Source organism: Staurois parvus, unplaced genomic scaffold (genome assembly GCF_062004578.1).
Source record: "Staurois parvus isolate SC_StPar_1 unplaced genomic scaffold, SC_StPar_1.0 ptg000548l, whole genome shotgun sequence".
NCBI classification, from domain to species: domain Eukaryota; kingdom Metazoa; phylum Chordata; class Amphibia; order Anura; family Ranidae; genus Staurois; species Staurois parvus.
The window spans coordinates 6,547,621-6,572,905 of NW_028318344.1; the positions used below are offsets into that span (position 1 = coordinate 6,547,621).

General features: G+C 39.7%; 1 protein-coding gene across 1 annotated transcript in view; it reads right to left on the reverse strand.

Moving 5' to 3' along the window:
• Positions 1–11,694: 11,694 nt before the first annotated feature.
• KDELR1 (KDEL endoplasmic reticulum protein retention receptor 1) overlaps positions 11,695–25,285 on the reverse strand; it is a 49,062-nt gene continuing 35,471 nt past the window's right edge. Inside the window, exons 2-5 of the mRNA XM_089690984.1 lie at positions 24,321–24,421; positions 19,591–19,749; positions 15,260–15,512; positions 11,695–12,439 (exon numbers count right to left, since the gene is read on the reverse strand). Of these exons, the coding sequence (XP_089547110.1) occupies positions 12,405–12,439; positions 15,260–15,512; positions 19,591–19,749; positions 24,321–24,421 (548 nt within the window). The 3' untranslated portion in view covers positions 11,695–12,404. The remainder of the gene's footprint in view (positions 12,440–15,259; positions 15,513–19,590; positions 19,750–24,320; positions 24,422–25,285) is intronic.

Genomic DNA, 25,285 nt, shown 5'->3' on the forward strand with positions numbered 1-25,285 from the left:
TTCCTATGGGGTTTAAAGTTCAGATAAGCAGTATTTGACATTAAAAAACAGAACAGAAAACAGGAGTGCAGCACAGTACTTCCACCAACCTCCAGTGGCCTTCACTGATGTCCTGTGTCTGTGGGAGCATAGATTAGACCAGATTAGTCTCTTCCGGACTTTATCAACAAGGATACGGACATAAGGTTCCATATGTCCGTATCCTTGTTGACAAAGTCCGGAAGAGACGAAACGCGTCCAGGGCACGTGACGTTCCCGGAAGTGCTGCGGCAGCCATTTTGGATTCTGGAATCCCTGTGTGTTGGAGGTCTGGAGAGTAACGGTGCACTTCAGGTTTCCCCCAGAGCTACAAAGTGATAGTGCTGGATAGGAGTAGCAAGGGGGAATTACCTGGTGATCGGGAGACCCTCTACACACGGAAAGGGGATCGTATACTGGGCATGAGGAGTTTGATGCTGTCTTGCTGATCTTATCGTTTTTATATGTAAGTGGCTACAATAAATTTTATATATGATTATAATTCACATACTGATTCCTGGTCTGTTTGTGAGGTCCTGAGGAACAAGAGGATACCAATCTAAGGACACTCTGTACATATGTGGTTGATTACAAGCTGGAATCTGTTTGTTTTAGGGTAATTATGCACTTTATATATAGTTTGCAGTGATATTTATTAATTTTCTTTTCACATGAGTGCTGTGACACTGGAGTGTTTTTTTGTTTTTTTTTGCATGATACACGTGTGGCACTTTAGTTCTGGGATTTAAAAGGTAATATACTATGTTGAGATTTTGTTTTTTGAGGTATTTGAAGAGCACCTGTGATTGATTTGCATCTTCTTCAGTGGAGTAGGAAGCGTCTTCCTATCAAGAAATTGATCTTTGTTTGGACACATTATTTGAACACTTTGCATATTGGGACTTTATTTTATTTTTGTTCTTTTATATATATTTTATATTTTTTATTTTTGGGTAATCTCTTTGGGTCTTGATTTTTTCACTATAATTGTGTGTTTTTGGGTTTAAGTCAATGAATATATGTTTTATTAGTACTTCAGGGGAAGGATATTGATATGACTTTAAGGGATTTCTGAGGATTTTATATATATACGTGTGCTGATTTATACTTAAACTTTACAAGTAGTCCCTGTGCATTGCAGGCTAATGCTCTAGGATGGTGGGTAAGCAAGCCCAGATCGTGATCTACCAGTCACCGGGCCATGATCTACTGGGTACTGACCACCGGATAAGACCATAGATCTGTAATAGGCAATGGCTGAATTACATATTGGCATGAAGTTTTAAAAGAGCTCGGGCTCACTTCCCTTTTATTTCCTACATCTTGCCTGTGATGAAGAAATTCAAAACTTTCACAGCACAAATCTGCGTGTAAAAAAACAATCAATCCCACCCCCAAGCATCCCCAATATAATAGGGGTGAGGTTAATGACCAATAGAGAGGCTCAGGGGTGGTGCCAAGGTTGACTTTTCTAAGTAAAGCCCATATTTGCATAAGACCTTAGTTTGTTATACCTCTGGATTTCCTATCATTTTGAAACATGGTTTTTAACTGAATGTGACATCTATCTACATATATATGTGATCTACCTATCATATGCTTAGTTTTGTGACAGGTTTGCTTTATGTTATCTGTCAGCTGCAGTCAGCAAGTGTTTTAATACAGATTTCAGTGAGACTGATGCCTGTCACTTTAACCACTTGCCCTCCAGAGGATTTCCCCCCTTCATGACCAGGCCATTTTTTGCGTTACTGTGCTGCATTACTTTAACTGAGAATTGCGCAGTCATGCAATGCTGTACCCAAATGAAATTTGCATCGTTTTTTTCCCAACAAATAGAGCTTTCTTTCGGTGGTATTTGATTGCCTCTGCATTTTTTATTTCTTGCACTATAAAAAAAAATAAGACAGACAGTTTTGAGAAAAAAAAAACAATATTTTTTACTTTTTGCTATTAAATATGTCCAGTAAAAAAAGTACAAAAATCAAATTTCGTCATAAATTTAGGCCAAAATGTATTCTGCTACATGTCTTTGCTAAAATAAAATCCTAATACATGTAAATTAATTGGTTTACGTGAAAGTTATAGTGTTTACCAATGGCAATATACAGTATCTCACAGAAGTGAGTACACCGCTCACATTTTTGTAAATATTTTAATACAGTGATCAGTACTAATAAACAGCACTGACTAATGACACTGGGCAGGAAGAGGTTAACATATGGGGAAATCAAAGGGTTAACTGTGTGCTGTTTTACTGTGTGCTGTATTAGTGCTTTACACTGTAAGCACACTGCTTTGTATGGCTCTGCTATGCAGAGCCATACAAAGCAATGTGCTGGAGCTTACACTGCTTGTTTACTTATAGTTCTCTCCCTCCGTGGGTAATGCTCCTTGATCACCAGGTGCCGGCAAGTAATCGCTGGCGCGTGCGCCCCCTACCTGGAAATGCAGAGTCACGTACAAACAGGTAGAAAAATATTGGGTCATCGACACAATTCTAACATTTTTGGCTCTATACACCACCACAATGGATTTGAAATGAAACAAAACAAGACGTGCTTTAACTGCAGACTGTCAGCTTTAATTTGAGGGTATTTACATCCAAATCAGGCGAACGGTGTAGGAATTACAAATGTTTGCATATGTGCCTCCAGCTTGTTAAGGGACCAAAAGTAATGGGACAATTGGCTTCTCAGCTGTTCCATGGCCAGGTGTGTGTTATTCCCTCATTATCCCAATTACAATGAACAGATAAAAGGTCCAGAGTTCATTTCAAGTGTGCTATTTGCATTTGGAATCTGTTGCTGTCAACTCTCAAGATGAGATCCAAAGAGCTGTCACTATCAGTGAAGCAAGCCATCATTAGGCTGAAAAAACAAAACAAACCCATCAGAGAGATAGCAAAAACATTAGGCGTGGTCAAAACAACTGTTTGGAATATTCCTAAAAAGAAGGAACACACCGGTGAGCTCAGCAACACCAAAAGACCCGGAAGACCACGGAAAACAACTGTGGTGGATGACCAAAGAATTATTTCCCTGGTGAAGAAAACACCCTTCACAACAGTTGGCCAGATCAAGAACACTCTCCAGGAGGTAGGTGTATGTGTGTTAAAGTCAACAATCAAGAGAAGACTTCACCAGAGTGAATACAGAGGGTTCACCACAAGATGGAAACCATTGGTGAGCCTCAAAAACAGGAAGGCCAGATTAGAGTTTGCCAAACGACATGTAAAAAAGCCTTCACAGTTCTGGAACAACATCCTATGGACAGAGGAGACCAAGATCAACTTGTACCAGAGTGATGGGAAGAGAAGAGTATGGAGAAGGAAAGGAACTGCTCATGATCCTAAGCATACCACCTCATCAGTGAAGCATGGTGGTGGTAGTGTCATGGCGTGGGCATGTATGGCTGCCAATGGAACTGGTTCAATAAACTGTATTTATTGATGATGTGACTGCTGACAAAAGCAGCAGGATGAATTCTGAAGTGTTTCGGGCAATATTATCTGCTCATATTCAGCCAAATTCTTCAGAACTCATTGGACGCCGCTTCACAGTGCAGATGGACAATGACCCAAAGCATACTGCAAAAGCAACCAAAGAGTTTTTTAAGGGAAATAAGTGGAATGTTATGCAATGGCCAAGTCAATCACCTGACCTGAATCCGATTGAGCATGCATTTCACTTGCTGAAGACAAAACTGAAGAGAAAATGCTCCAAGAACAAGCAGGAACTGAAGACAGTTCCAGTAGAGGCCTGGCAGAGCATCACCAGGGATGAAACCCAGCGTCTGGTGATGTCTATGCGTTCCAGACTTCAGGCTGTAATTGACTGCAAAGGATTTGCAACCAAGTATTAAAAAGTGAAAGTTTGATTTATGATTATTATTCTGTCCCATTACTTTTGGTCCCTTAACAAGTGGGAGGCACATATGCAAACTATTGTAATTCCTACACCGTTCACCTGATTTGGATGTAAATACCCTCAAATTAAAGCTGACAGTCCACAGTTAAAGTACATCTTGTTCGTTTCATTTCAAATCCATTGTTGTGGTGTATAGAGCCAAAAATGTTAGCATTGTGTCGATGTCCCAATATTTATGGACCTGACTGTATGTACATGTGATTTTGCGCACTCCTGCAGCAGTATATCTGCTATAGGGTGGGGGGAAAGCAGTTAAAGAAGCTCTAAATAGGTTGCAGCCTACACAGTGGTAAATCATTTGACAGCCTGTAGACTTTTAAAGTTATAGTTGTACTCCAGGCAGATATAAAAGACACCCATGTACTCATTAAGGCCCCGTTCACATATTGTGTAGCGTGAAAGAGCATTCCCACTCGCATTTTTTGTTACGCGATTTCAATGCGTTTTCCCTTGTCGTGAATAGGGCAGCCCATCTACTTGAATGGGCTGTCAGCCAAAAGAACCTTCTGCTTCTTTTTGGGGCGACGACTTTAGTGGAATTTTTTAAATGCGCGTTTTGCCGCAATATGAAGTTGCAGGCAGAATCACAGCGATTCTGCCCATTATTCCAGATCCCGCAATGTGAACAGGGCCTAATACATAGCTACAAATTTGACTTAGTATTATTCTTGCAATCCTCTATACAGCAACATTTACAGACTGGTAGATGAAAGGGCAGAGCTGAAAGCCAATCACAGAGGTCACAATAAAGATGCTGTGCCACCTCCCTGGCATTAAAGCCCATCCCATTATGAGGTAAATAGTGCCTGTGAAGGCCTTGTGAGTTTTCATGGCAGTTCAGAGTAAACTTTGGCACTTGTAGGAAGAGGAGATCCCCTATACAATAGATCATGTTCACATGACTCACACATTGCCCTCATTTTTTTACTAGGGAACTTCTATGATCAATAAAAAAAAGTTGCAATGGAGTCTGCACATACTTATGTTCCTATGCTGTCATCCCCAACCAATGGATAAGCAACCACGTATCTTGCAGTCTTTTAGCAGGTAGGTATTCATATCACATGAAATCAGTATACACAATACATGTGCATCAAAAAGAAACAGAAATCTATAATAAAGATAACAGCGTACAGTCCAATAATATGAATATCTTCCACATGCTATAAGGAAACCAAGAAGTTCAAATAAAGTGGAAAATTCAGCATTTCACCCATCAAGTGAATATATCTTGAATGGATTACCAAACACCTTCTGCCCTCCACTACAGTCTACAAGAAACTATGGCCTCTTACCAAATATAAAATGACCCCTATGACAGAGATCAAATCAGCATGTTTGTATCAAGCCTCCAGATGTCCATCAATGATCACAGCAAACCACCAATATTGCATTTCAGTGACTCCCAGGGCAGCATATCAGGCCAGGGAGTATCCATACTCAAAGAGAAGAACAGAAGCTGCACATAGTGTAAAACCGCTATGTAAAAGTTTGACAGGTACTTACAGAGGTAGATAAAAAACAACATGTAACAGTGTCTCATCACTGGCATCCACTCGACAGGCGTAATGATGTCACTAGTCAAGCCCCACCTATGAAATCAGTAATTACTGTATTTTGCGCTGAACCTTTAGATAATAAATCTCACAGATGTTAATATGGTGCACAACAATACACACTTATGTGAATAATCAAGTGCTCAGTCACTGTGGGATCAATATTGCATCAAGTCCAAATGATCCTCTGTGCAAGTGCTTCAAAATTCCACCACCTCCACATATAAAAACCGCTTACTAGATGGCAAGACCTTGGAGCAAAGGAGGACTAAAAACACATAAAGTGACGTTAAAGGCAAGTTATGTATTTTTTAAAATAACAAACATGGTATACTCACCTGCTCTGTGTAATGGTTTTGAAACAGCAGCCCCAATCCTCCTCTTCTCAGGTTCCCCACCGATGCTCCTGGCTCCTCCCAACTGCCAAGTGCCCCCACAGCAAGCTTGCTATGGGGGCACCAAAGCAGGGTCGCTCCTGAGCCACTGCTCTGTGTATCCATGCACACACAGAACCGTGGCTTGACCCTGCTCCCTCTCTCTCATTGGCTCACTGGCTGTGATTGACAGCAGCAGGAGACAATGAGAAGGGAGAGTCCCCAGTGAGCCGAGGCTCTTGTGCACATCATTGGATCCAGAGGGGGCTCAGGTAAGTATTAGGGAGGGCTGCTGCACACAGAAGATTTTTTACCTTCATGCATAGAATGCATGAAGGTAAAGTAAAAAACCTTGAGCCTCTACAACCACTTTATTCTTAAGGAAGTGCAACACAGGCAGCATGGATGAAGACTGAATTGAGTAAGACTGAACACCATTTATTAAAATGAGGAGATACATAGCATGAAATTTTTAAAACCCATGGAACAAACACCATACAACTTTGGCCGTCAGGTGAGCGTGATGAAGTGAGCGTGATGATGTCGCAGCTCAAAGGGAGTGCAGGGGAGTTTCAACCATGATGCCGGTGTTGAGAGTAAGCATTTTAGACCTCCTTTGCTCTGAGGTTTTTCCATCTGCTCAGTGGTTTTAATATGTGGAGTTGGTGGAATATTGAAGATTTTCATGGAGGATCACCAGTGTTCCAGTTTAAGGACTTGATTATTGATCCCACTATAATTGAGCACCGAGTTCACTTATATGATAATTCGACCATTCACTTGTGTATATTGTTGGGAGAGTGCGTACATGTGCACCCAAAGCACAGGGCTTGCTAGTGGCTACTAGATATGTGTATTTCGTTTCCATTCATTTTTGGAAAGAAAATGTCATTATCAGAGATTTGGATGTATATGAATCTCCAAATGGACACAGTAACGAAGGCCAATAAAAAATTATGATGGAACTAATGAATGCATTTGCTTCATTTCGATGAGGTCACATGATGCAACAGTAGTAAAATTTTCGAATTTGTTTGATAATTCATATTCGGATACCTAATGGATTCGAATTTTGTTCCATTTGGTAATTCAGATGCACATGACACCTGTCGATATTGTCCAATCAGCTTGTGCTATTTCTCTTGGTGGGTTGGACTAGTGTCCAAAAATATTGAATCCATCTAATTCGATATTTCAAATATATAGCAATCTTCCAGAAAAACTGCAGAATTTTTATAATTCACCTGGACCAATGAATCTATGAAAAGAATGCCGAAGATACAAAACAAATTCCGAAAACGAATTGGGTCAACATAACGAATATGGCGAAACAAAATTCTTAAATGAACAAATGCATCCGAATGAAACAATTTCTGGTGTGCACATGTCAAGTGGCTACAGAGCTGTACCTTAGTAATGCCCACAAACCAGATTTCCATCAGGGGAGGACAGAGAAGCTGGAAAGCAAAGGGATATTCTTCACTTATTGTTTGGAGAAACCAGTATAGGTATTAAGAAATGATTTATGGACCTGCATTTAGTTTTTTTAAATGCTTATGAGAGTTCTTATTGAAAGCAACCTCTGGAGGAACCCTGATTGAGAAACCCTGATCTAGACTGTGTTACTTGAAATGTAGTTGGTACAACCATACAACTTTCAGGGCCATTCACACTGTGGTAGAATAGATTTTGACCTAAATTTATGATGACATTTGATTTTTTTAAATCTTTTTACTGGACATGATTAATAGCAAAGTCAAAAATATTGTTTTTTTTCTCAAAATTTGTGGACTTTTTTTTATAGCGCAAAAAATAAAAAACGCACAGGTGATCAAATACCACCGAAAGAAAGCTCTATTCATGGGAAAAAAAAGGCAAATTTCATTTGGGTGCAGCATTGCATGACTGCGCAATTGTCAGTTGAAGTAAGGCAGTGCCATAATGCAAAGAGTGGCCCGGTCAGGAAGGGGGGGGTAAATCCTCTGGAAGGCAAGTGGTTAACCATTTCCATACTGGGCAATTTTACACCTTTCCTGTCCAGGCCATTTTTCAGGTTTCAGCGCTCTCACACTTTGAATGACAATTGCGCGGTCATACAACATTGTACCCAAACTAAAATTTGATCATTTTCTTCACACAACTAGAGCTTTCTTTTGGTGATATTTAATCACCGCCGGGGTTTTTATTTTTTGCTAAATTAACAAAAAAAAAACAAACATTTTGAAAAAAAAACAAGTTTTTCTTTGTTTCTGTTATAAAAGTTTACAAATAAATTGTTCTTCATAAATTTAGGCCGAGATGTATTCTGCTACATCTTTGGTGAAAATAACCCAAATTAGGATGTATTTTTTAGTTTGTAGGAAAGTTATAGAGTTCACAAACTATGGTATAGATCTGAATATTGATCAATCCTGAAGTACTGACAGCCAATCTAATTTCTTGAAGTCCAAGAATGTCAGAACAGTACAGATATCCCCCAAATGACCCCTTTTTGTAAAGTAGACAGTCCGACGTACTTCATAAGAGGCATGGCGAGTTTTTGAAGTTGTATTTTTTTGTCATAATTTTTCGGAAAATGAAAAAATTATCACTATTTTTTTTTTACATACTGTTACCAGTGCAGTACAGCGTCATCATATAACTGGCATGGCGGTGAACAGGGACACTGACTGGTGACAGTATGAAAAAAAAAATATATATATATATATTTTTTTTTTTTTATTATTTTTTTTTTGTTTTTTAAGATTTTTTTCATATTTTACTATAACCAAAGTAGTACAATGTTACCATAGTAACATTATACTACTTTGGGGAAGTGATCAGTATTTTTTGTTTTTTTTACACAATTTGCTTATAGCAAAGAATTACTTTGCTATAAGCAAGCATTTACCTGAATGACATCGATCCATTCAGGGGTTTTTTTTTTTGTGCTTAGCTGTGATTTGGCCACAGCTAATCACATGACATGTGCATGTGACCATTTACAGCTAGGCACTAGTATACAATGGATGGCATGAATGAAGCCATCCATTGTATACAACTGTCATGTGACCTGCTGTGATTGGTCACAGCAGGTCACATGGTACCGGCAACGGGGGCCGGTACTCAGATCTGTCACCGGCCGTGTCCGAGGTACACGGCCGGTGATAGATCGCGCCGCTGCGCGGCTCTTCAACCGCGCGAACTGCGCATGTGCGGGAGGACGCCGAAAGCTAATGCATTTTTGCGGCCGCCAAATGGCTATAGGCCGGGCGGCTTATGGTTAAGATGAGCGATAAAAAAACCTAAATCCTGCAAAATTGGTACCTTTATCCTAAACGATCAAGAATTAACTATAGGCACCGTAAAATAAAAAAATATTTAAACTCCATATTGAATGATAAAATAAAAAACTAAAAACAAAAAAACAGCTTTTTCTGAAAACTTTAATTCAGAGATTTTCTCTGCAGTGTTTTTTCCTGCCTATAGAGGTCTTCAGTCTGATGATCAGCCTCATTCAATCCATTCCTCTGAACCCAGGTCATAGCCTTGCATAGCCTGTGACTTGACAGTGAAAGGGGAAGTACAGTGATGAGCTCATCTTTCTGTAAATGCTGCTTTCTCCTCCAATCATCAGGCTTCTTGTCAGCACATGAACTGAATGGCTCCTTTTACTACTTCTTTCTCCCACAATCCAGACCAGCTATATAGGGAGACTGATACTAAAAAGCATTTGTTGGATGAATGTGTATTTGTCCAGGCTGCACACAAATACCATCATATGATCCCCAGCCAAAATGCAGTATATTTTATGATTAAGGTATTCCAGAAAATGATACTGCATTTTGGCCACTAGATTAAAGTGGAACCTCACTCTCTCAATCATCATGGACTATTTTTAATCCTTATGCTGCTAGCTTTAGTAAATAGCATTAGTAAATAGATAGGAAGGTATATCATATTTACTTTTTTTTAACATTTCTTCAGTTACTTCCTGGTTTCCATGCCTAGGCAAATGATGTCATGCATCCCAGGAGTCTTCAAGAGGGGAGGGAGGGTTCTCAGCTTAGCCAATGCCTGAGCTAAGGGCAGATGGATTCCAGGAAGTAAATGCTACATAAATCATCTGCCCTTACTCAAGATGGCCATGGCCAAAAATGCCAGGGGGTGTTTTTCAAAATGATTTCTCAGCAAAATAAAGCGTGGAGACATGGATGGGTGAGCTTGCTTTGTATATTAACAATTAATAAAAAGCATTTTTGGTTTGTGTACAGATATAGTGTAGTTCTACTGTAAGCTGATTACTATAGGAAGTCATATGGGCAAATTCATGCAGCCTGGGTGAATGCTTGTGACAAAGAATGTTTTATAAATAGATCCCTCTGTCAAATTCAGTGCTTGCATTTAAAAAAATAATGATGTTTTAATGATTCGAACACTGCATAAATTTGTGTCTTAAAGTGGTATTAAACCCATAAACAAAAATGTAACATATTCCAGCTTACTAATCATTAGATGTGGCAGCTGCATTAGTTTTCTTTTTTTCCTATTTCCTTTTATTTCACCTGTTGATCCAGCCAGTAACACACTTCCTGCCTACATTCTGGTTTAACCACTTCCCGTCCGACCCATGTTCATAAACGGCCGGACGGGAGCAGTGCAGAAGCCAATCAGTGATCACATGAACAGTAGTAACCAAGATGTCACTTCCTGACATCATTGCTTACTAAGTGTGAAATCTGTGAATGATCACAGAGGTCACATGGTACAAGGCTATTCACAACAGCCTTGTACCATGTGACAAGCTGTGACCAATCACAGCTCGCGCAGTATTTCTCAATGGCTGCAAGAATGCACCCAGAGAGAAGGAGAAATGATTGCTTTTATAGCCTTTATGGGTGTAAAAGCACTCAATGTAAAAAAAAAAAAAAATCTTCATCACCCCCCCACAAGTAGTACAGTGTCGCTATGGTGACACTGTACTGCTAGGGCGACAGTATGTTGAAAAAAAAAATTATATAAAAATGTAAACAAAAAAAAATTATATTTTTTGGTTATAAACTAAATTTGTTTTTTTTTCTTTTTACTAAAAAGATAGCTGAATACATTTTGGCCAAGATTTATGAAGAAAGATTATATATTTGCAACACAAAAACACTTTTTTCAAAATGTTTGGACTTCCAGTGGTGAATAAATACCACCAAAATAAAGTTTTATCTGTCTCAAAAAAATGCTAAAAAATTCATATGGGTACAGTGTTGCATGACCGCGCAATTGTCATTCAAAGTGTGATAGCACTGAAAGCTGAAAATTGGCCTGGACAGGAAGGGGATGAAAGTGTCCGGACTTGAAGTGGTTAAATAGTAAAGCAGACACCTTTGCACAGCAGGTTTATCAGTCTGAGGGATGGTAGTGTTAGAATAGCAGATTTAGATGGATCTCACTAACAAATTGAAGCTGAACTTCAGCTAACACTTTATAAACAGTTACAGTACACAGTTTTGTTCCTTTTGGGATAAAGGTTTTACATAACTGAATAAAGCTGATCCTTGTAAGCACCCATGTGAGTGGTAAATGGTTTGTCTCAACCCTTTATCCACTACTGAAAAACAACAGACTTACTGGCCAGATCACCCAGCGAAAAACCATATGGAGCAAAAAAAAAGTCTAACAAATTAAAACTAATGCAGCCACCACATCTAAGGACTGGCAAACTGGTTAGAACCCCTTTAAGTTCAAACATGCTCATTTTGTGCCTTGATTTCAACTTCAATGTAGGTTTTTGATGTACTTTTCCAAGCAACCTGGTCAAAAGTTTATGGACAATAAATAAACAAATTTCTAACATTCAACATCATTTAATGTATACAAATCTTGAGATTGCATAGAAAGATTTTCAGGTTTTTTTTTTTGTTCAAAATTTAAATTTTTGATGTTTCTGTAAAAAATATACAGATTATGTTACAGGAACAATATACAGTTCAAAATTCCATTTTCTCCTATTTTTTTTAAAAACACCTGCAATCTGGAAAAAAAGGAAATGTCTTGTTATCAAAGGAAACCCAGGCCTCATACGCTGGCTGTAAATGCTTTAATTGCTATTTAAAAATAAAAACCCAAAAAGGTAAAAATCAGGTTACATAACTGTGGTTTTTCACACCCTAACATCGCCAGCAAAAGATAAGGGATGAAAATAAGAAGAACAAAGGGTATTAGAAAAGGAATACAGAAGAAATCTATACTGAAAGTGTTTTGTTAGATTTTTTTTTCTTTTTTTTTTTTTTTTTTTTAAGTCCCACACTATAAAGAATGGGCGTAATGGAGACCGTTCTCTCGGTAAGAAGTGATCAAAGGTCAGCTTGATAGGGACACTTGTCTTCTTAACGTCTCTTCCTCTTAGTGTCTCTGAAGTGAAAAAGTGGAAAGCAGCTCCTGTTCAGTTTTTGTGTCATAACGCCCTGGAGTTTGCACTTGAAGTGGTACAAATCCTTTTTCCCTGCATTATCCCTCTCCTCTCAGCGGAGACTAGACGAGAGGACCATATCTGCTTATGCTGGTAAGCTGAGTTTCTTCCCCTTCAGAACTGGAATTGACAAAGAAAAATAAGGAGAGAATTAAAAAACAGACACATTTACCTTCTTCAAAATGAGCTCACCAAGGGGTGTCAAAATATGCATAGCAATTTGCTCAGTGAAAGTGCATGTACATTCAATTATGTGTGAATGTTGCAAAAAAAGAAAAAAAAAAAAGAATGTTAGTAGGCTGTTTCCTGTGCCAGTCGAATATATTTTTTTGATTTAAAATGCAAAATACTGTATTTGGCCACTAGACTGTGCTAGGTATCACAGGAATTTTCTAAGAAACGTTTCGCCATCTAGTGGTCAATTGAAGCATTTTCCATTTTATTCAATTAAACATATGTATCCAGCACAGGAAGTAGCCTGATTATTTTCCCTTTTTTTTCAGAAAATGCACCAAAATCACGGGACATCATGATAAATGTGGGTACACTATGCTGTGACTAAAGCACAGCAGATTAGTCTGAAACCGCCCTTACATACCCATATGGAAAAAAATATATATATTTGAAATATATTTTAAAAATATTCTTCCCAAATACATTGCCATATATTTGAAATGCTCCAGTTTTGGCCATATTCAATATATTTCAATAAATATAAATTATATATATATACACACACACACACACACACATACATAAACACACACACTGCATGTTGAAATGCGTTTCTATTACAAAATTTATGAAAAATATTTTTAAAAATACATTTCAAGTATACTGTATGTCTTTAAAAATACAAATCTACATTTTTGGAATGCATTTACAGATATATGTAAAAATATATGTTAAAATACTTTATGTTTAAAAAAATCTGAAGAATATATTTTAAAAAATATATTTTTTGAAAATATATATTTTTAAAATATATTCTTCCGATTGTTTTTAACATAAAAAAGTCATTTTAACATATATTTTTACATATATTTGTAAATGCATTCCAAAAATGTAGATTTGTATTTTTAAAGACATACAGTATAGTTGAAATGTATTTTGTAATAAAAACGCATTTCAACATGCAGTATGTATATTGAATATGGCCAAAATTGTAGCATTTCAAATATATGGAAATATATAAGGGAAGAATATTTTTAAATTATATTTCAAATATATGTTTCTTCCATGTGGGTAGCGCCAGAAGCGTGAGCGGTGGTTTACAAAATTAAGGCCCCTGGGGGTTTGCGATCTCAAGCAGAATTGCAGCGATATTTCCCGTGATCCCAAATCCTCTGCAATACTGACAAATCACACCATGCATGTTCGGGTGCCATTCATTTTGCCTGAGATTGGAAATGCCCAGATGTGAACGAGGCATAGACCAGGTCCATTTTAACATAAAAAATTATTAATGCACATGTTTTTGCAGGAAAACAAATGTGTATTTACTATTTACGTATTTAAAGGAGACTGCAAAGTATTGCACCCACAATCAATGCATGTGATGGTAACCTTTAAAGTGGTTGTAAACCCTTACATATATTTAGTAAAGTGACTGGCTCAGGCGATACAGAGATGAAACAAATCTTCCTACATTAGTTGTACCTGTTTATCAGGAAGCCTTCCCCTCTCTACATCCATTCAAAGTCCAGAATTTTTCTAGCTTGTCCGGGATTTCAGAAAACGGGGCAGAGAGCTGAAATTACACTACTCAGAGCTCAATGAGGAGAGCTCTGAGAGCTCATCTGAGGGAAGGGACACCCCTCCTTGACACTGCCCCCAGGAACAGAGCTGAGGCTGTCAATTACGGGCTGTGTGCTAGAGGTCACTCCTCTGTCAACTTTTTTCTCTGGGTGTCAGGAAAACTTGTAAGAAGTGATTCATGCTGATAGTAGTGGAAAGAAGCAGCAGATGAAAATGTCACTTAGTGCTCTAGATTGAGATAAGTACACACTATGCTTTGTTCCTATTTCATGTCTGAAGTTTACAACCACTTTAAGGCAGACAGTACAATTACAATTCAATCCAAGACAGGAGGGTTTGGTGTCCCTGGTTTGGTGTCCCTACTCATGAGAGCTTACAATCTAAATGCAGATGGGGAATCACCAAAAAAATTGCTGAATCTGCCCCGATCAATGTGCCAAAGAGATGACACAGACTGCTGTTATATTCTATGGCATTTTCTTGTCTGTAAGCAGCACATGAGCTGAACATGGTTCATTGCAAAATGGTGAGAGGTGCAGTGCTGGATGAGGCCGTAGAATCAATTTTGGAAACTTTAAGTACTTGTATGTTTATGCTTAGTAATTCTTAGGCCAAGGGGGGTGTTTGCCAAACTGTTGTATGAAAATGCAGCTGCCCTTTATGTTTCTTTGGTGTCCAAGGGGCTTCCTATTTGACAAAACAGTCTGCCACATGAAAGACACATTGAACATCCGAGCATTGCACAAACTGCACATTCATCTGCTGTGCAGTTCAGTTTTTTGGCCTTGAATGTTTGCTTGCCTTCTGCTGAATCAATTAAAGGGATAGCGAATATGTCACTGTCTGGTTGTCTGATTACAGGATTCTTCAGAACTAGACCAACTTCAATACACTGCTTTTTTGTTTTGTGTTTTGGATTCTTCAGAACTAGACCAACTTTGGTACACTGCTTTTTTGTTTTGTGTTTTGGATTCTTCAGAACTAGACCAACTTTGGTACACTGCTTTTTTGTTTTGTGTTTTGGCGGATTGATTTTACCGTAGCAGAGTTAAGAGGTCACACTGACAATATGCAGTCAATTATTAAAAATTAAGTTATATTCTATGTTTACAAGAGCATACCTACAATTACCAATGTGGATAGTTAGTCAATGATAGCGTGCCCATTCTCTGCATATCTTACCTTTGGTAATGTATAGGTAAAAAAAGTCACAATACAGGATGGTCTGCACAAGTCCAGCAACAAGTGCAATCAGATCAAAAAATCCCTCAAATTGGTAGCGCCAGATCCAGTTGAAGAGATACAAAGTACGGTAGATTCCCAAAGCAAAGAGATAATGACTAGTTATGGTCTCTGCCTCCCCAGTCTTGCTGACCATGAACAGCTGTGGCAGGATAGCAACAGACTCCAGATAAATGGAGAAAGTCCACATAATCTGCAAAATAAATCACAAAACAACAGCCTCGGTTAATGAAATTATTAAACTGAACTCCAGGTATATTATTATTATAATTATAATACAGGAGTTATATAGTGAAAATACTGTAATACACAGTAACCAGATTCTCCAGGTACATTTCTACATAATTCCTGCACTGGTAACAGAATAAAACCCTAGATGACAAGTGGGCAAGGAAGGATACAGTTGGGAGCTATTAACAATTTGTAACTCATGTCTAGCAAGAAACAAGAGATACCTGTGGTCAAATCCCAATAGCTAGTGCATGCATTTATCTATTAGGTGCTAAAGGGGCGCAACCACATATTAATACTAGAAATTCTGAAGGACCCTCTGCACACTGGTATATACCCTTTCCAGCAGACTTTGCAATAAAGAATAGGGATAACTGGTTCACATATATTGCAATACATGTTCACGCTGGCCAACTGTGTCAAAGTAAACCCTCTATGGCCAGTCCTACTCTGCTCTGCCTATGTAAATGCTACTATGGACACAATGCCAACATAGGGGAAAAGACAAATTGGGGGAGAGCTCCCAGGTTCAGGTCTGACTACTAATCACAACAGCTATTGGGATTTGAGCACAGGTATATCTTGTTTGTTGTATTGTGGGTCAGTAGCCAGACCTAGACCTGGTAGCTCTCCCCCACTTTAGCATTGTGTCCACAGTAGCATTTGCGTTTGCAGAGCAGAGTAGGACTGGCCATAGAGGGATTACTTTGACGCAGTTGGCCAGCTTAAGCATGTATTGCAATATGTGTGAATTAAATATCCCTATTTATAGCAAAGTCTGCTTGAAAGGGTATATATCAGTGTGCAGAGGGCCCTTCAGAATGTCTCATGTCTAACAAGAATCACAACTTGTTAGCTCCTGTTTAAAAAGTATATGTAAACCACAATTCACTTTTTTACTCCCCCTCATCTGCTCAGTTACACATATAATTGGAAGCATTTTGTTATTAAATATACCTTTGCTCAAATCCCAATACCTTGTACATTAATTTATCTATCAGATGCTAAAGGGGTGTTGGATGAAATAGAAAAGAAACAGAGGGCGCATCAGCCTAGTACATTATCTTTTTGCTTTATTGCTAAAATACGTGGTAAGCATCATCCTCACAAACCAACAGCAAAATCACAGCATATCAGTATCCAACCGCAAGTGCCAACTCACGGGGCAAGTCAAATGGTGGTATCCATATAGGTCCAACTGGCTGACGTATCTATCCATATAGGTCCAACTGGTGGACGCATTTCGAGGCTTTGCCTCTTCCTCAAAGCCAAATTGGATTTTGCTCCTCGAGTTGGCACTTGCGGTTGGATACTGATATGCTGTGATTCTACCACGTATTTCATCAATAAAGCAAAAGGATAATGCACTAGGGCTGGTGCACCCTCTGTTTCTTTTCCAATTCCTCCAGCATCCACAGACATCCCCACTCTAGAAAGGGCAGCAAGGTGAGGCATATCCAACAACTTCAGGACCAAAGTTTAGCTGACCACCACTACTACAGAAAACTTCAGAGCACAGGAGACTTGTGGAGCCATCCACTTTGCATGCCATAAAGGGGGGTGACCACATGTTAACATTAGAAATTGTGGATAAACCCTCTGCGCACTGCTATATACCCTTCCCAGCAAACTTTGCAACACAAAACAGGGATTTTTAGTCCACACATATTGCAATACAGGTTTAACCCTTTGAGGACCATAAGATTACGGAACGCCAAAAGAATCAATTTTTTGTTTTTAAAGTTCGTACACTTCAGTTGCTGTAACTAAGCCATTTCATGAAATAATTGGAAAAAAGCTAGATCCATTTGTTGATAAGAACTAATATTGTGACTCAAACCAAAAAAAAAAAAAAAAGTATTTTAAATTCTTAATCAGATGATACAGGCAATTAAAAAAACATGGGACAAATACGTCCCTTGGTCCTCAAAGGGTTAAGCTGGCCAACTGCGTCAAAGTGGCCCCTCTATGGCCAGTCCTATTCTGCTCTGGAAATGCTACTGTGGACACAATGCAACATGGGCCAAACAGCCACAAAGTGGGGGAGAGCTACTAGGTTCAGGCCTGGTCACTGACCTGCAATGCAACAGCAGTGTCTGCAGGGTGCAGAGGGTTCATCCAGAATTTCTAATGTTAATATGAGGTCACGCGCCTTTAGCACCTGATAAATTAAATGCATGTAAAAGCTATTGGGAGTTGGGCACAGGCATATCCTATTTTTATTGCATTGTGCACGTCAGTGACCAAACCTAAACCTAGTAGATCTCCCCTACTATGTGTCTGTTTGGCCCATGTTGGCATTGTGTCCGCAGTAGCATTTGCGTTTGCAGAGCAGAGTAGGACTGGCCATAGATGGATTACTTTGACGCAGTTGACCAGCTTAAACCTGTATTACAATATGTGTGAGCTAAAAAAATATGTGTGTTGCAAAGTTTACCGGGAAGGGCATATAGCATTGTGCAGAGGGTTTATCCAGAATTTCAGTACACACTTCCTATGTTATCTCTAGGAGCCTAATTAGCCCTCCTGGTTCTTATCTTGAGACTAGATTAATCTTCATGTTTTGGAGAAGAGAAGAAGGGGTACGATTTAATAGGTTAACAAAGGAATGCTTAGCAGGGCTGACACCACAAAATCAATGCTGTGTGTTGTGCCCACAATATACTTACAAGTTCATTTATGGTAGATCAACAGTTATTTTTCTGTACTTGCAGGGTCTTGTATGGGATAAAACAGGAAAATATGCATGCATTGCAGATACTGCACATTTCTTTCTGTGTCCTACTGCTTTAAATGCACTTGTATAAGGTCTTCGGTTTGGATCACAATTCAATGTGAACACTAATAGCAACTAAAGCAGTTAAGAGTTTCTCTGTGGCAACTTATGTATATTTATTTATGAGACATGGTGGCTCGCTCATCAATGCCATTTTCTTGCACAGCTAGAATTCTAGTCTCAGTTCCTTTCAGACATCGCTGAATTTCCCTACCGTGTACTTGATAGTCTCCTTTGAGTGAGGTGACTTTCTCCTACAATCCAAAAATCTAATGAATCTTAAAGATTGTAAGGTCTAACGAGCAGGGCCTCTGATTACTCTTGTGCCAAATTGTATTGTAACTCTAATGTCTACTGTCATTTTGTAAAGTGTTACGCAAACTGTTGGCACAAAGAAAAAGAAGAAGAAAAAAAGGAAGAGAAAAAAGAAGAAAAAAGAAAAAGAAAAAAAGGAAGAAGAAAAAGGAAAAAAGGAAAAAGGAAGAAGAAAAAAGGAAGAATAAAGAAGAATATTGTTTACTAATTATTGTCATTGGCATGAGTTGTAGGGACATTGGACTGTACACAATAGTGAGGGAAGGAGGTTGCCGTGGAAATACATGACCTAAATAATGCCACTGTAAAAGTCTGGACTTTACTTGCACTATAGAGTAATCACCCTCCATGCCCGGTCATCTTTCCTGTTTTAGATGCCTTGAATACCAAGCCAATATAGTATGGAAACATGGACCCAGCTGCTAAGCCTAAGGCCTGGCCCTGCCCTTCTTTACTCCCCACGTCTAACTACTGTTTCTGTAACGGGCAGCCTCACCAGCCAACAGTGGGGTGTAGGAGAGGAATGGGGATGAGCTTCAGTAAGTTGAGTCGATGTCTTCACAGAGCATCCTGGGGTTCATGGCACCTGGGGAAAGGAAAGGAGGACCTGCCCCTGCCCTTCTTTACCTCCGAAACCTAACTACTGGCTTGTTTCTGTGATGGGCAGCCTCACCAGCGCACAGTGAGGCTTAGGAGGGGAATGAGGTTGAGCTTCAGCAAGTTGGGCTGATATTGTGTTAACAGAGCATCCTGGCATTCAGGACACATGGGCCACTGAAGAGGAAAGAAGTGGAGGCACAAGAGCCTTCTGTGCGAAGAGTGGTTTAGGGAAATCTATGTCATTGTATACCATGGGGTTTAGAAGCTGATGGGGCACTGAACTCATTGGCTTCCGTACAACACTGAGTAACCAGATCTGGAAGGACATTCCCTTACTATTTTCACTTACCTCTAGAGGTGTGAAGTCATGGTTGACAAGAAAAGCCAAAATAGCAGTCGGGACGATGAGGAACTCCACACGAAAGGTGTCATGGTTCCCATCATACGTGGCTTTGAATTTGCTGTAGATCATCCATACTGTGGCATAAGAACTTGCAACATATACAAGCTGAAAAAAAAAGGAAAAAAGTTGTAATAAACATATACTAAAAGGTTCTTACTGGGAATGTCTGCTCTAATGGAAAGGTGAAAGAAATACATGAAATATGAGGTTTCAGGGTAGGCTCTATCAGTGTGGAAGATCTTTAGTAGTCAAAAAAAATAAAACTTTCCAACTTTTCTGGACAGATAGAATAGAAGCTGCATTCATTGAATTTTTACAGAGATTGATCTTGGAAGTCAATGTAAAAAAAGGGGCGCCAGAGGACAAAAGACTGGTCACCAGTATTGTATGAGGTCTCCTTGCAGCTGGTTTTTACCCTATTACTGACTTAACATGCCTTGTTCTACACTGTGACTGTGTGGAGGCAGCCATCATGGTGTAGGCAGGTTTGTGCTTAGAATCAGAATAATCTCCAGCAAGAACAAAGGTGTAGTACAGAAGTAACATCACAAAACGTCACTCTAAATCTACCAAGCTTGGCAGTCAAAGACAGCAGTGCCTTAGATCTCACTTGGCAGATATACAGCTATGAGGCTGTAGCCAAGGCCATTAATATGGGGGTACAGCTGGGCCTCCTGTAGGGGGCCTGGCCGGCAGCTTCAGACTTCATTTGGATGTCAATATGTATAGTCAATCAGGGTATATAATATACTATTCCCCACCAGAGTCCCAAGCAATCAATCATACTCCCTGCTGGGCTGGGAGGGGGCCCCCATCTGTTCACCTCTAGAAACTGGAGCCGGGAGTCAATAGATTGCGGCTGTCAGGGACTTTTTTTTCTTTTTTTGAGTGGATGTATACACTATCCTGTGATGGGATGCAGTAAGCCCCCACTGCTGGACTGGGATTGCCTTGCACACTGCCTGACTCCTCCAGCAAGGAAGTGGTGAAGGAATCATGCAGAAGAAGAGCACTTGCAGGCTGGGGGCAGCTGGCTGGAACTAGAAGGGATCAGTGTACAGGTCCACTCAGCAGGCGACCCAGCAGTGCAGACATAGAGGGATGGCCAGCTTTGAGCCTATGGCAGAAGTCACAGGACAGGTAGATTGTCTCATGACATGACAGCACACACATTTCCCTAGGCCTGCTTTTAATTATACAGCAGAGAGCAGCCACATGTGATCATCATTATCATCATGATGGCAGTCACACTCACACAGTACAGGTGCTTTGAGCCCCAGCACCTGTACTGTGTGATTATCATGATGATAATGATGACGATCATTGATGGAAGGTCAGTGAAATGTAAGCCATAGATGGTTCAAATCTAGACCAACTGAAATTTGAACCATGTATGGGCAAGCTTATTGTACCCAAGTCAATTGTTGAATGGCTTGTGTACAACCAGCCTGTCGGATTTTACATGCGATTATTGCTAGCAGCTAGTATAGCCACTAGCAGTAATCAATGTGTTCTCCTGGCAGAGACTCCCACAGTCTCCTGGGATATGTGATGGGTTTACATCCCAGGAGACTACAGGAGCAGGGAAATGTCATTTGTCTATGGAAGAAAACCACAAAAAATTAAAATGAGTTTACAGATTTAGTTTCCAAAAATGAAAATTAAGTGTCTTAACGTGATTGGAAAGCTTTTTGTTTAATTAAGCCTGGGTTCACACTTCTGCGGTGCAGCACATCACATGTGATTCGCACAGGAACCGCACTGCATTCCTGTGCAAATCACATGCGAATTCTGTGCAGTGCAATTTGAGCCATACATTTTGTACGGCTCAGATCACACCGCATCTGCAGCAAAATAGTGCAGGACCTTTTTTTTGTCTGTACTAGAATCGGATCACATGGGTATTCACACCCATACAATCCGATTCTACACATCGCACCGCCTTTTGTGAACCGAATTTGGGGTGTCATGAACTTAACATACACACCCGCAGTGGTTTGCATGAATGGGGTGTGAACAGAAACTGATGCGAATTCCACACCGCATCAGTGTGAACCCAGGCTAAACCAACAAACATATTATACTTACCTGTTCTGTGTAATGGTTTTGCACAAGGCAGCCCTGATGGGTGGGCGGGATTGGGAGTGGGGTCCGGGGCGGGGTTGGGGGCCCCATCAGGTAGGCTGTATGGGGCCCCATGATTTCTAACAGCAGCCCTGGCTGTACCTATTTGAGTACACTGCTTAATTTCAGGGGGAATTCATAAAAAGGCAACATTTTCATGTTACTGCTTTGGCACAATTTGCATTCCTAAACATTTCATATAACACAGAACATTTTTTGAGTTCAGCTTCACTTTAAAAAGTACAAAATACATTTGCAAAACACATTTTTATTTCTCTTTAAAGCTGATGCTGATTAAAATCGGCTTTTTTACACTCAAACATCATAAGGCAAATGACAGCTTTACCGAATCACATTAATATTTCAAGTAAAAAAAGGACTTCTAACTTCCTAGGAACATAAAATGCTTCTTCGGAGTTGACTCATATGCCCTAAAGCCTAAGCAGCCTAGGTTGGTGTTTCACCGCATTACAAACTGCAGAGTCCACTACCAGAGCCAATGAAGAAGACTTGTATTGAGATAAGAGGATCTGAAAGGCACAATTATTGAGCAGTACTACAAAGCAGAGCCTGTATATGTAATCAGCAAGTTAATTGCAGTGTACACATATATTTACAAACTATACATACACACTGCCAAATGAATAATCTATGCAAGGTGAAAGTTACAGTAGAAAAATAAAAATGGATGTCTGTGTATTTAGTGAGAACAGTGATCACTGCTTGATTGCTTTTCATTTAATAGTCATGCACCTGGAAGTGGGTGGGAGGTAGGAGGGTAGATGATGCAGAGTGTGTGCTAATGAGGTCAGCTAGTCAACTCCTTCCTGTGTCATGAACTAAAGGCTCTGCAGAAAATGAAGCAGAAGTAATGGATACGTTTTCTGGACAGCCATGTGGACATGGACATAAAGGTGGGTAGAAAAAATGGAAAGCTTTTGAATTTCTGCAAAAGAAGTACATTAAAGCGCAGCTCCACCCAAAAGGGGAAGTTCCGCTTTAAGCCTTTGTCCCCCGCTCCCCATTAAGGATTGGCACCTTTGGGGAGCGGATTCCCGAATTTTATAGGTACCCGCTCTCACTTCTGCTGCGATTGCCTAGGCGATCGGAAGCGGAAGTTGTCCTCCCCCCGTCTCTCCCTGTAGTCTTCTGGGACATGTGGCAGGTCCCAGAAGACTATGGGGCCATTCACAAAGCGCAGCGCTTCTCGAGCATGCACAGTTGGTACCTGGCTGTGAAGTCACAAGCTGTCACAGCCGGGTGCCCACACTGAAGATGCCAGAGCTGGGGAGAGAAGATGGTCAGTGAAACCAGCCATGGTGAGGACACCGCTGGGCTGAGGGACAGGTAATTGTATGTATTTTAAAAGTCACCAGCTACAGTTTTTGTAGCTACTGACTTTTATTTTTTTTTTTAAAGTCCACTTTAATGCAATATTGGTACATAGGGGAGCTGGGGTGCGCAAAATCACGTATATATATGTGATTTTGTATTTCGGGGTAGAGCGCGTCGCCCCCTACCCACGCCGCCATTCGCGGCCGTCAATCACTGGGTGCCGACCAGTGATTACCAAGGATCTCCGATGGGGAGGAGGGCTGCTTTGTTTACTAACAGTCCTCCTCCCTGTCGGGCACAGCACAGCCATCCAGAGCAGTGTGCTTACAGTGAAGCACGAACACCAGTTAAACATTCCCAGCACACAGTTAACCCTTTGATCGCCCCTCATGTTAACCCCTTCCTGCCCAGTGCCATTAGTATAGTGTCAGTCCTTTTTTTATTTTAGCACTGATCACTGTATTGGTGTCAGTGACACCAAGTCAGTTCCCCCCAGTGTCAGAATGCCCGCCGCAGTCCCGCTATAAGTCGCTGATCGCCACCATTACTAGTAAAAAAAAATACATTCCAGTATATATTTGTAAACGCTATAACTTTCACTTAAACCAATTCATTTACACGTATTGGAATTTTTTGTAGCAAAGACATGCAGCAGAATACATTTTGGTCTAAATTTATGACAAAATTTGAGTCTTTAAAATTTTTTTACTGGACATGTTTAATAGCAAAAAGTAAAAAATATCGTTTTTTTCTCAAAATTGTCAGGCTTTTTTTTTATAGCGCAAAAATTTAAAAACCGCACAGGTGATCAAATACCACCGAAAGAAAGCTCTATTTGTGGGGAAATAAAAGGATGTCAATTTCATTTGGGTGCAGGGTTGCATTTTAATTGTCGGTTAAAGTAACACAGCGACGTAATGCAAAAAATGGCCTGGGCAGGAAGGGGGGTAAATACTCAGGAGGGCAAAAACGTAAACATAACAGCTAGGAAACTAACATTTTCTAAATGGGAAGTAGCAATGGTATGTAAAAAGTGACAACAGTAAACTTTTACTTATCACTTTCTGTACGGCGGGATATGGTCACTAGGACAAATAGTGTAACCCTTCCCTACTGTATTCCAGACAAAAAGAAAAAAAAAAAAAGTTTAACTACACTTAAATTCATTTTGTATACACACTTGGAAAATGAGATGTAATTTGTGAATTGTCTATTACCTTCATAGAGGTATTATAGAGGGAGATAAAGTTAGTGAACAGATCTAGGTATCGTGACGTGAATACAACAGCAAACAAGATTTGACTCTTCCCAGAGATACCTGAAAGAAAAAAAAAACAGAGACATCATCTCCAGCTTTACATATATTATCATTTTCATATCGAAAGAAATACAAATCACATATGCAAAAGTACGACAAATCCTTATTATCCTCTAACTGCAGTGATTTTGCTTGGAGTAATAAAAATCTTTTGTACTTTATGGATCTTCCACATTAATTCTGTTTGCCCAACGCAGAATATATTTTATATCGCTGTCAGGATGAAAGCTTTTTATGTGCTTTATGGATTTCATCCAGACACAGGTAAAAAAAAAAAAAAAAAGCCATACTAATGCTTTCATGTTTAAGAACATTTCTTTAATATCTGAAATAAAATGCAACAACCTGTCCGTCAATATAAATTTCAATTAAGACTCCTTGAAAATATCTCACTTTGTTAGTAGTGCGATCCTCTTTATCAAAGCATCTTTAGCGTTAATATCCCAAGAGCCTCCTCTTCTGCAGTTTCCTGCCCGAATACGGCCTGCGCATTTAATGGCTCGCAATACATCGATCATTATTCTGAGAACGTGTCAGGAATGCCTGACTGTAAGGCATAACTAATTTATAACAAAGTACTTTCACCAAGGAGTGCGTAGATCTGACAACCTGATATATGGAAAACCAACGTGCAACGATTAAAGCCAAACCCCAGGCAAACATCTAAGACAGCTGCCTTACCTGTCAAACGATTTACATTTTTATCCAATTCAGTCCTGAGATTTACACAGCCAGGAGAGTGACAGCAAAGCAGCATCAGAAGACTGATGAGGTTATCTCTCTGCTCACTCCTGCATAGTTTTTTTTCGTGTAACATATTGGCATGCGGTTCACCTGATTTTGCTCCGTGTCCTGCCCTTACCT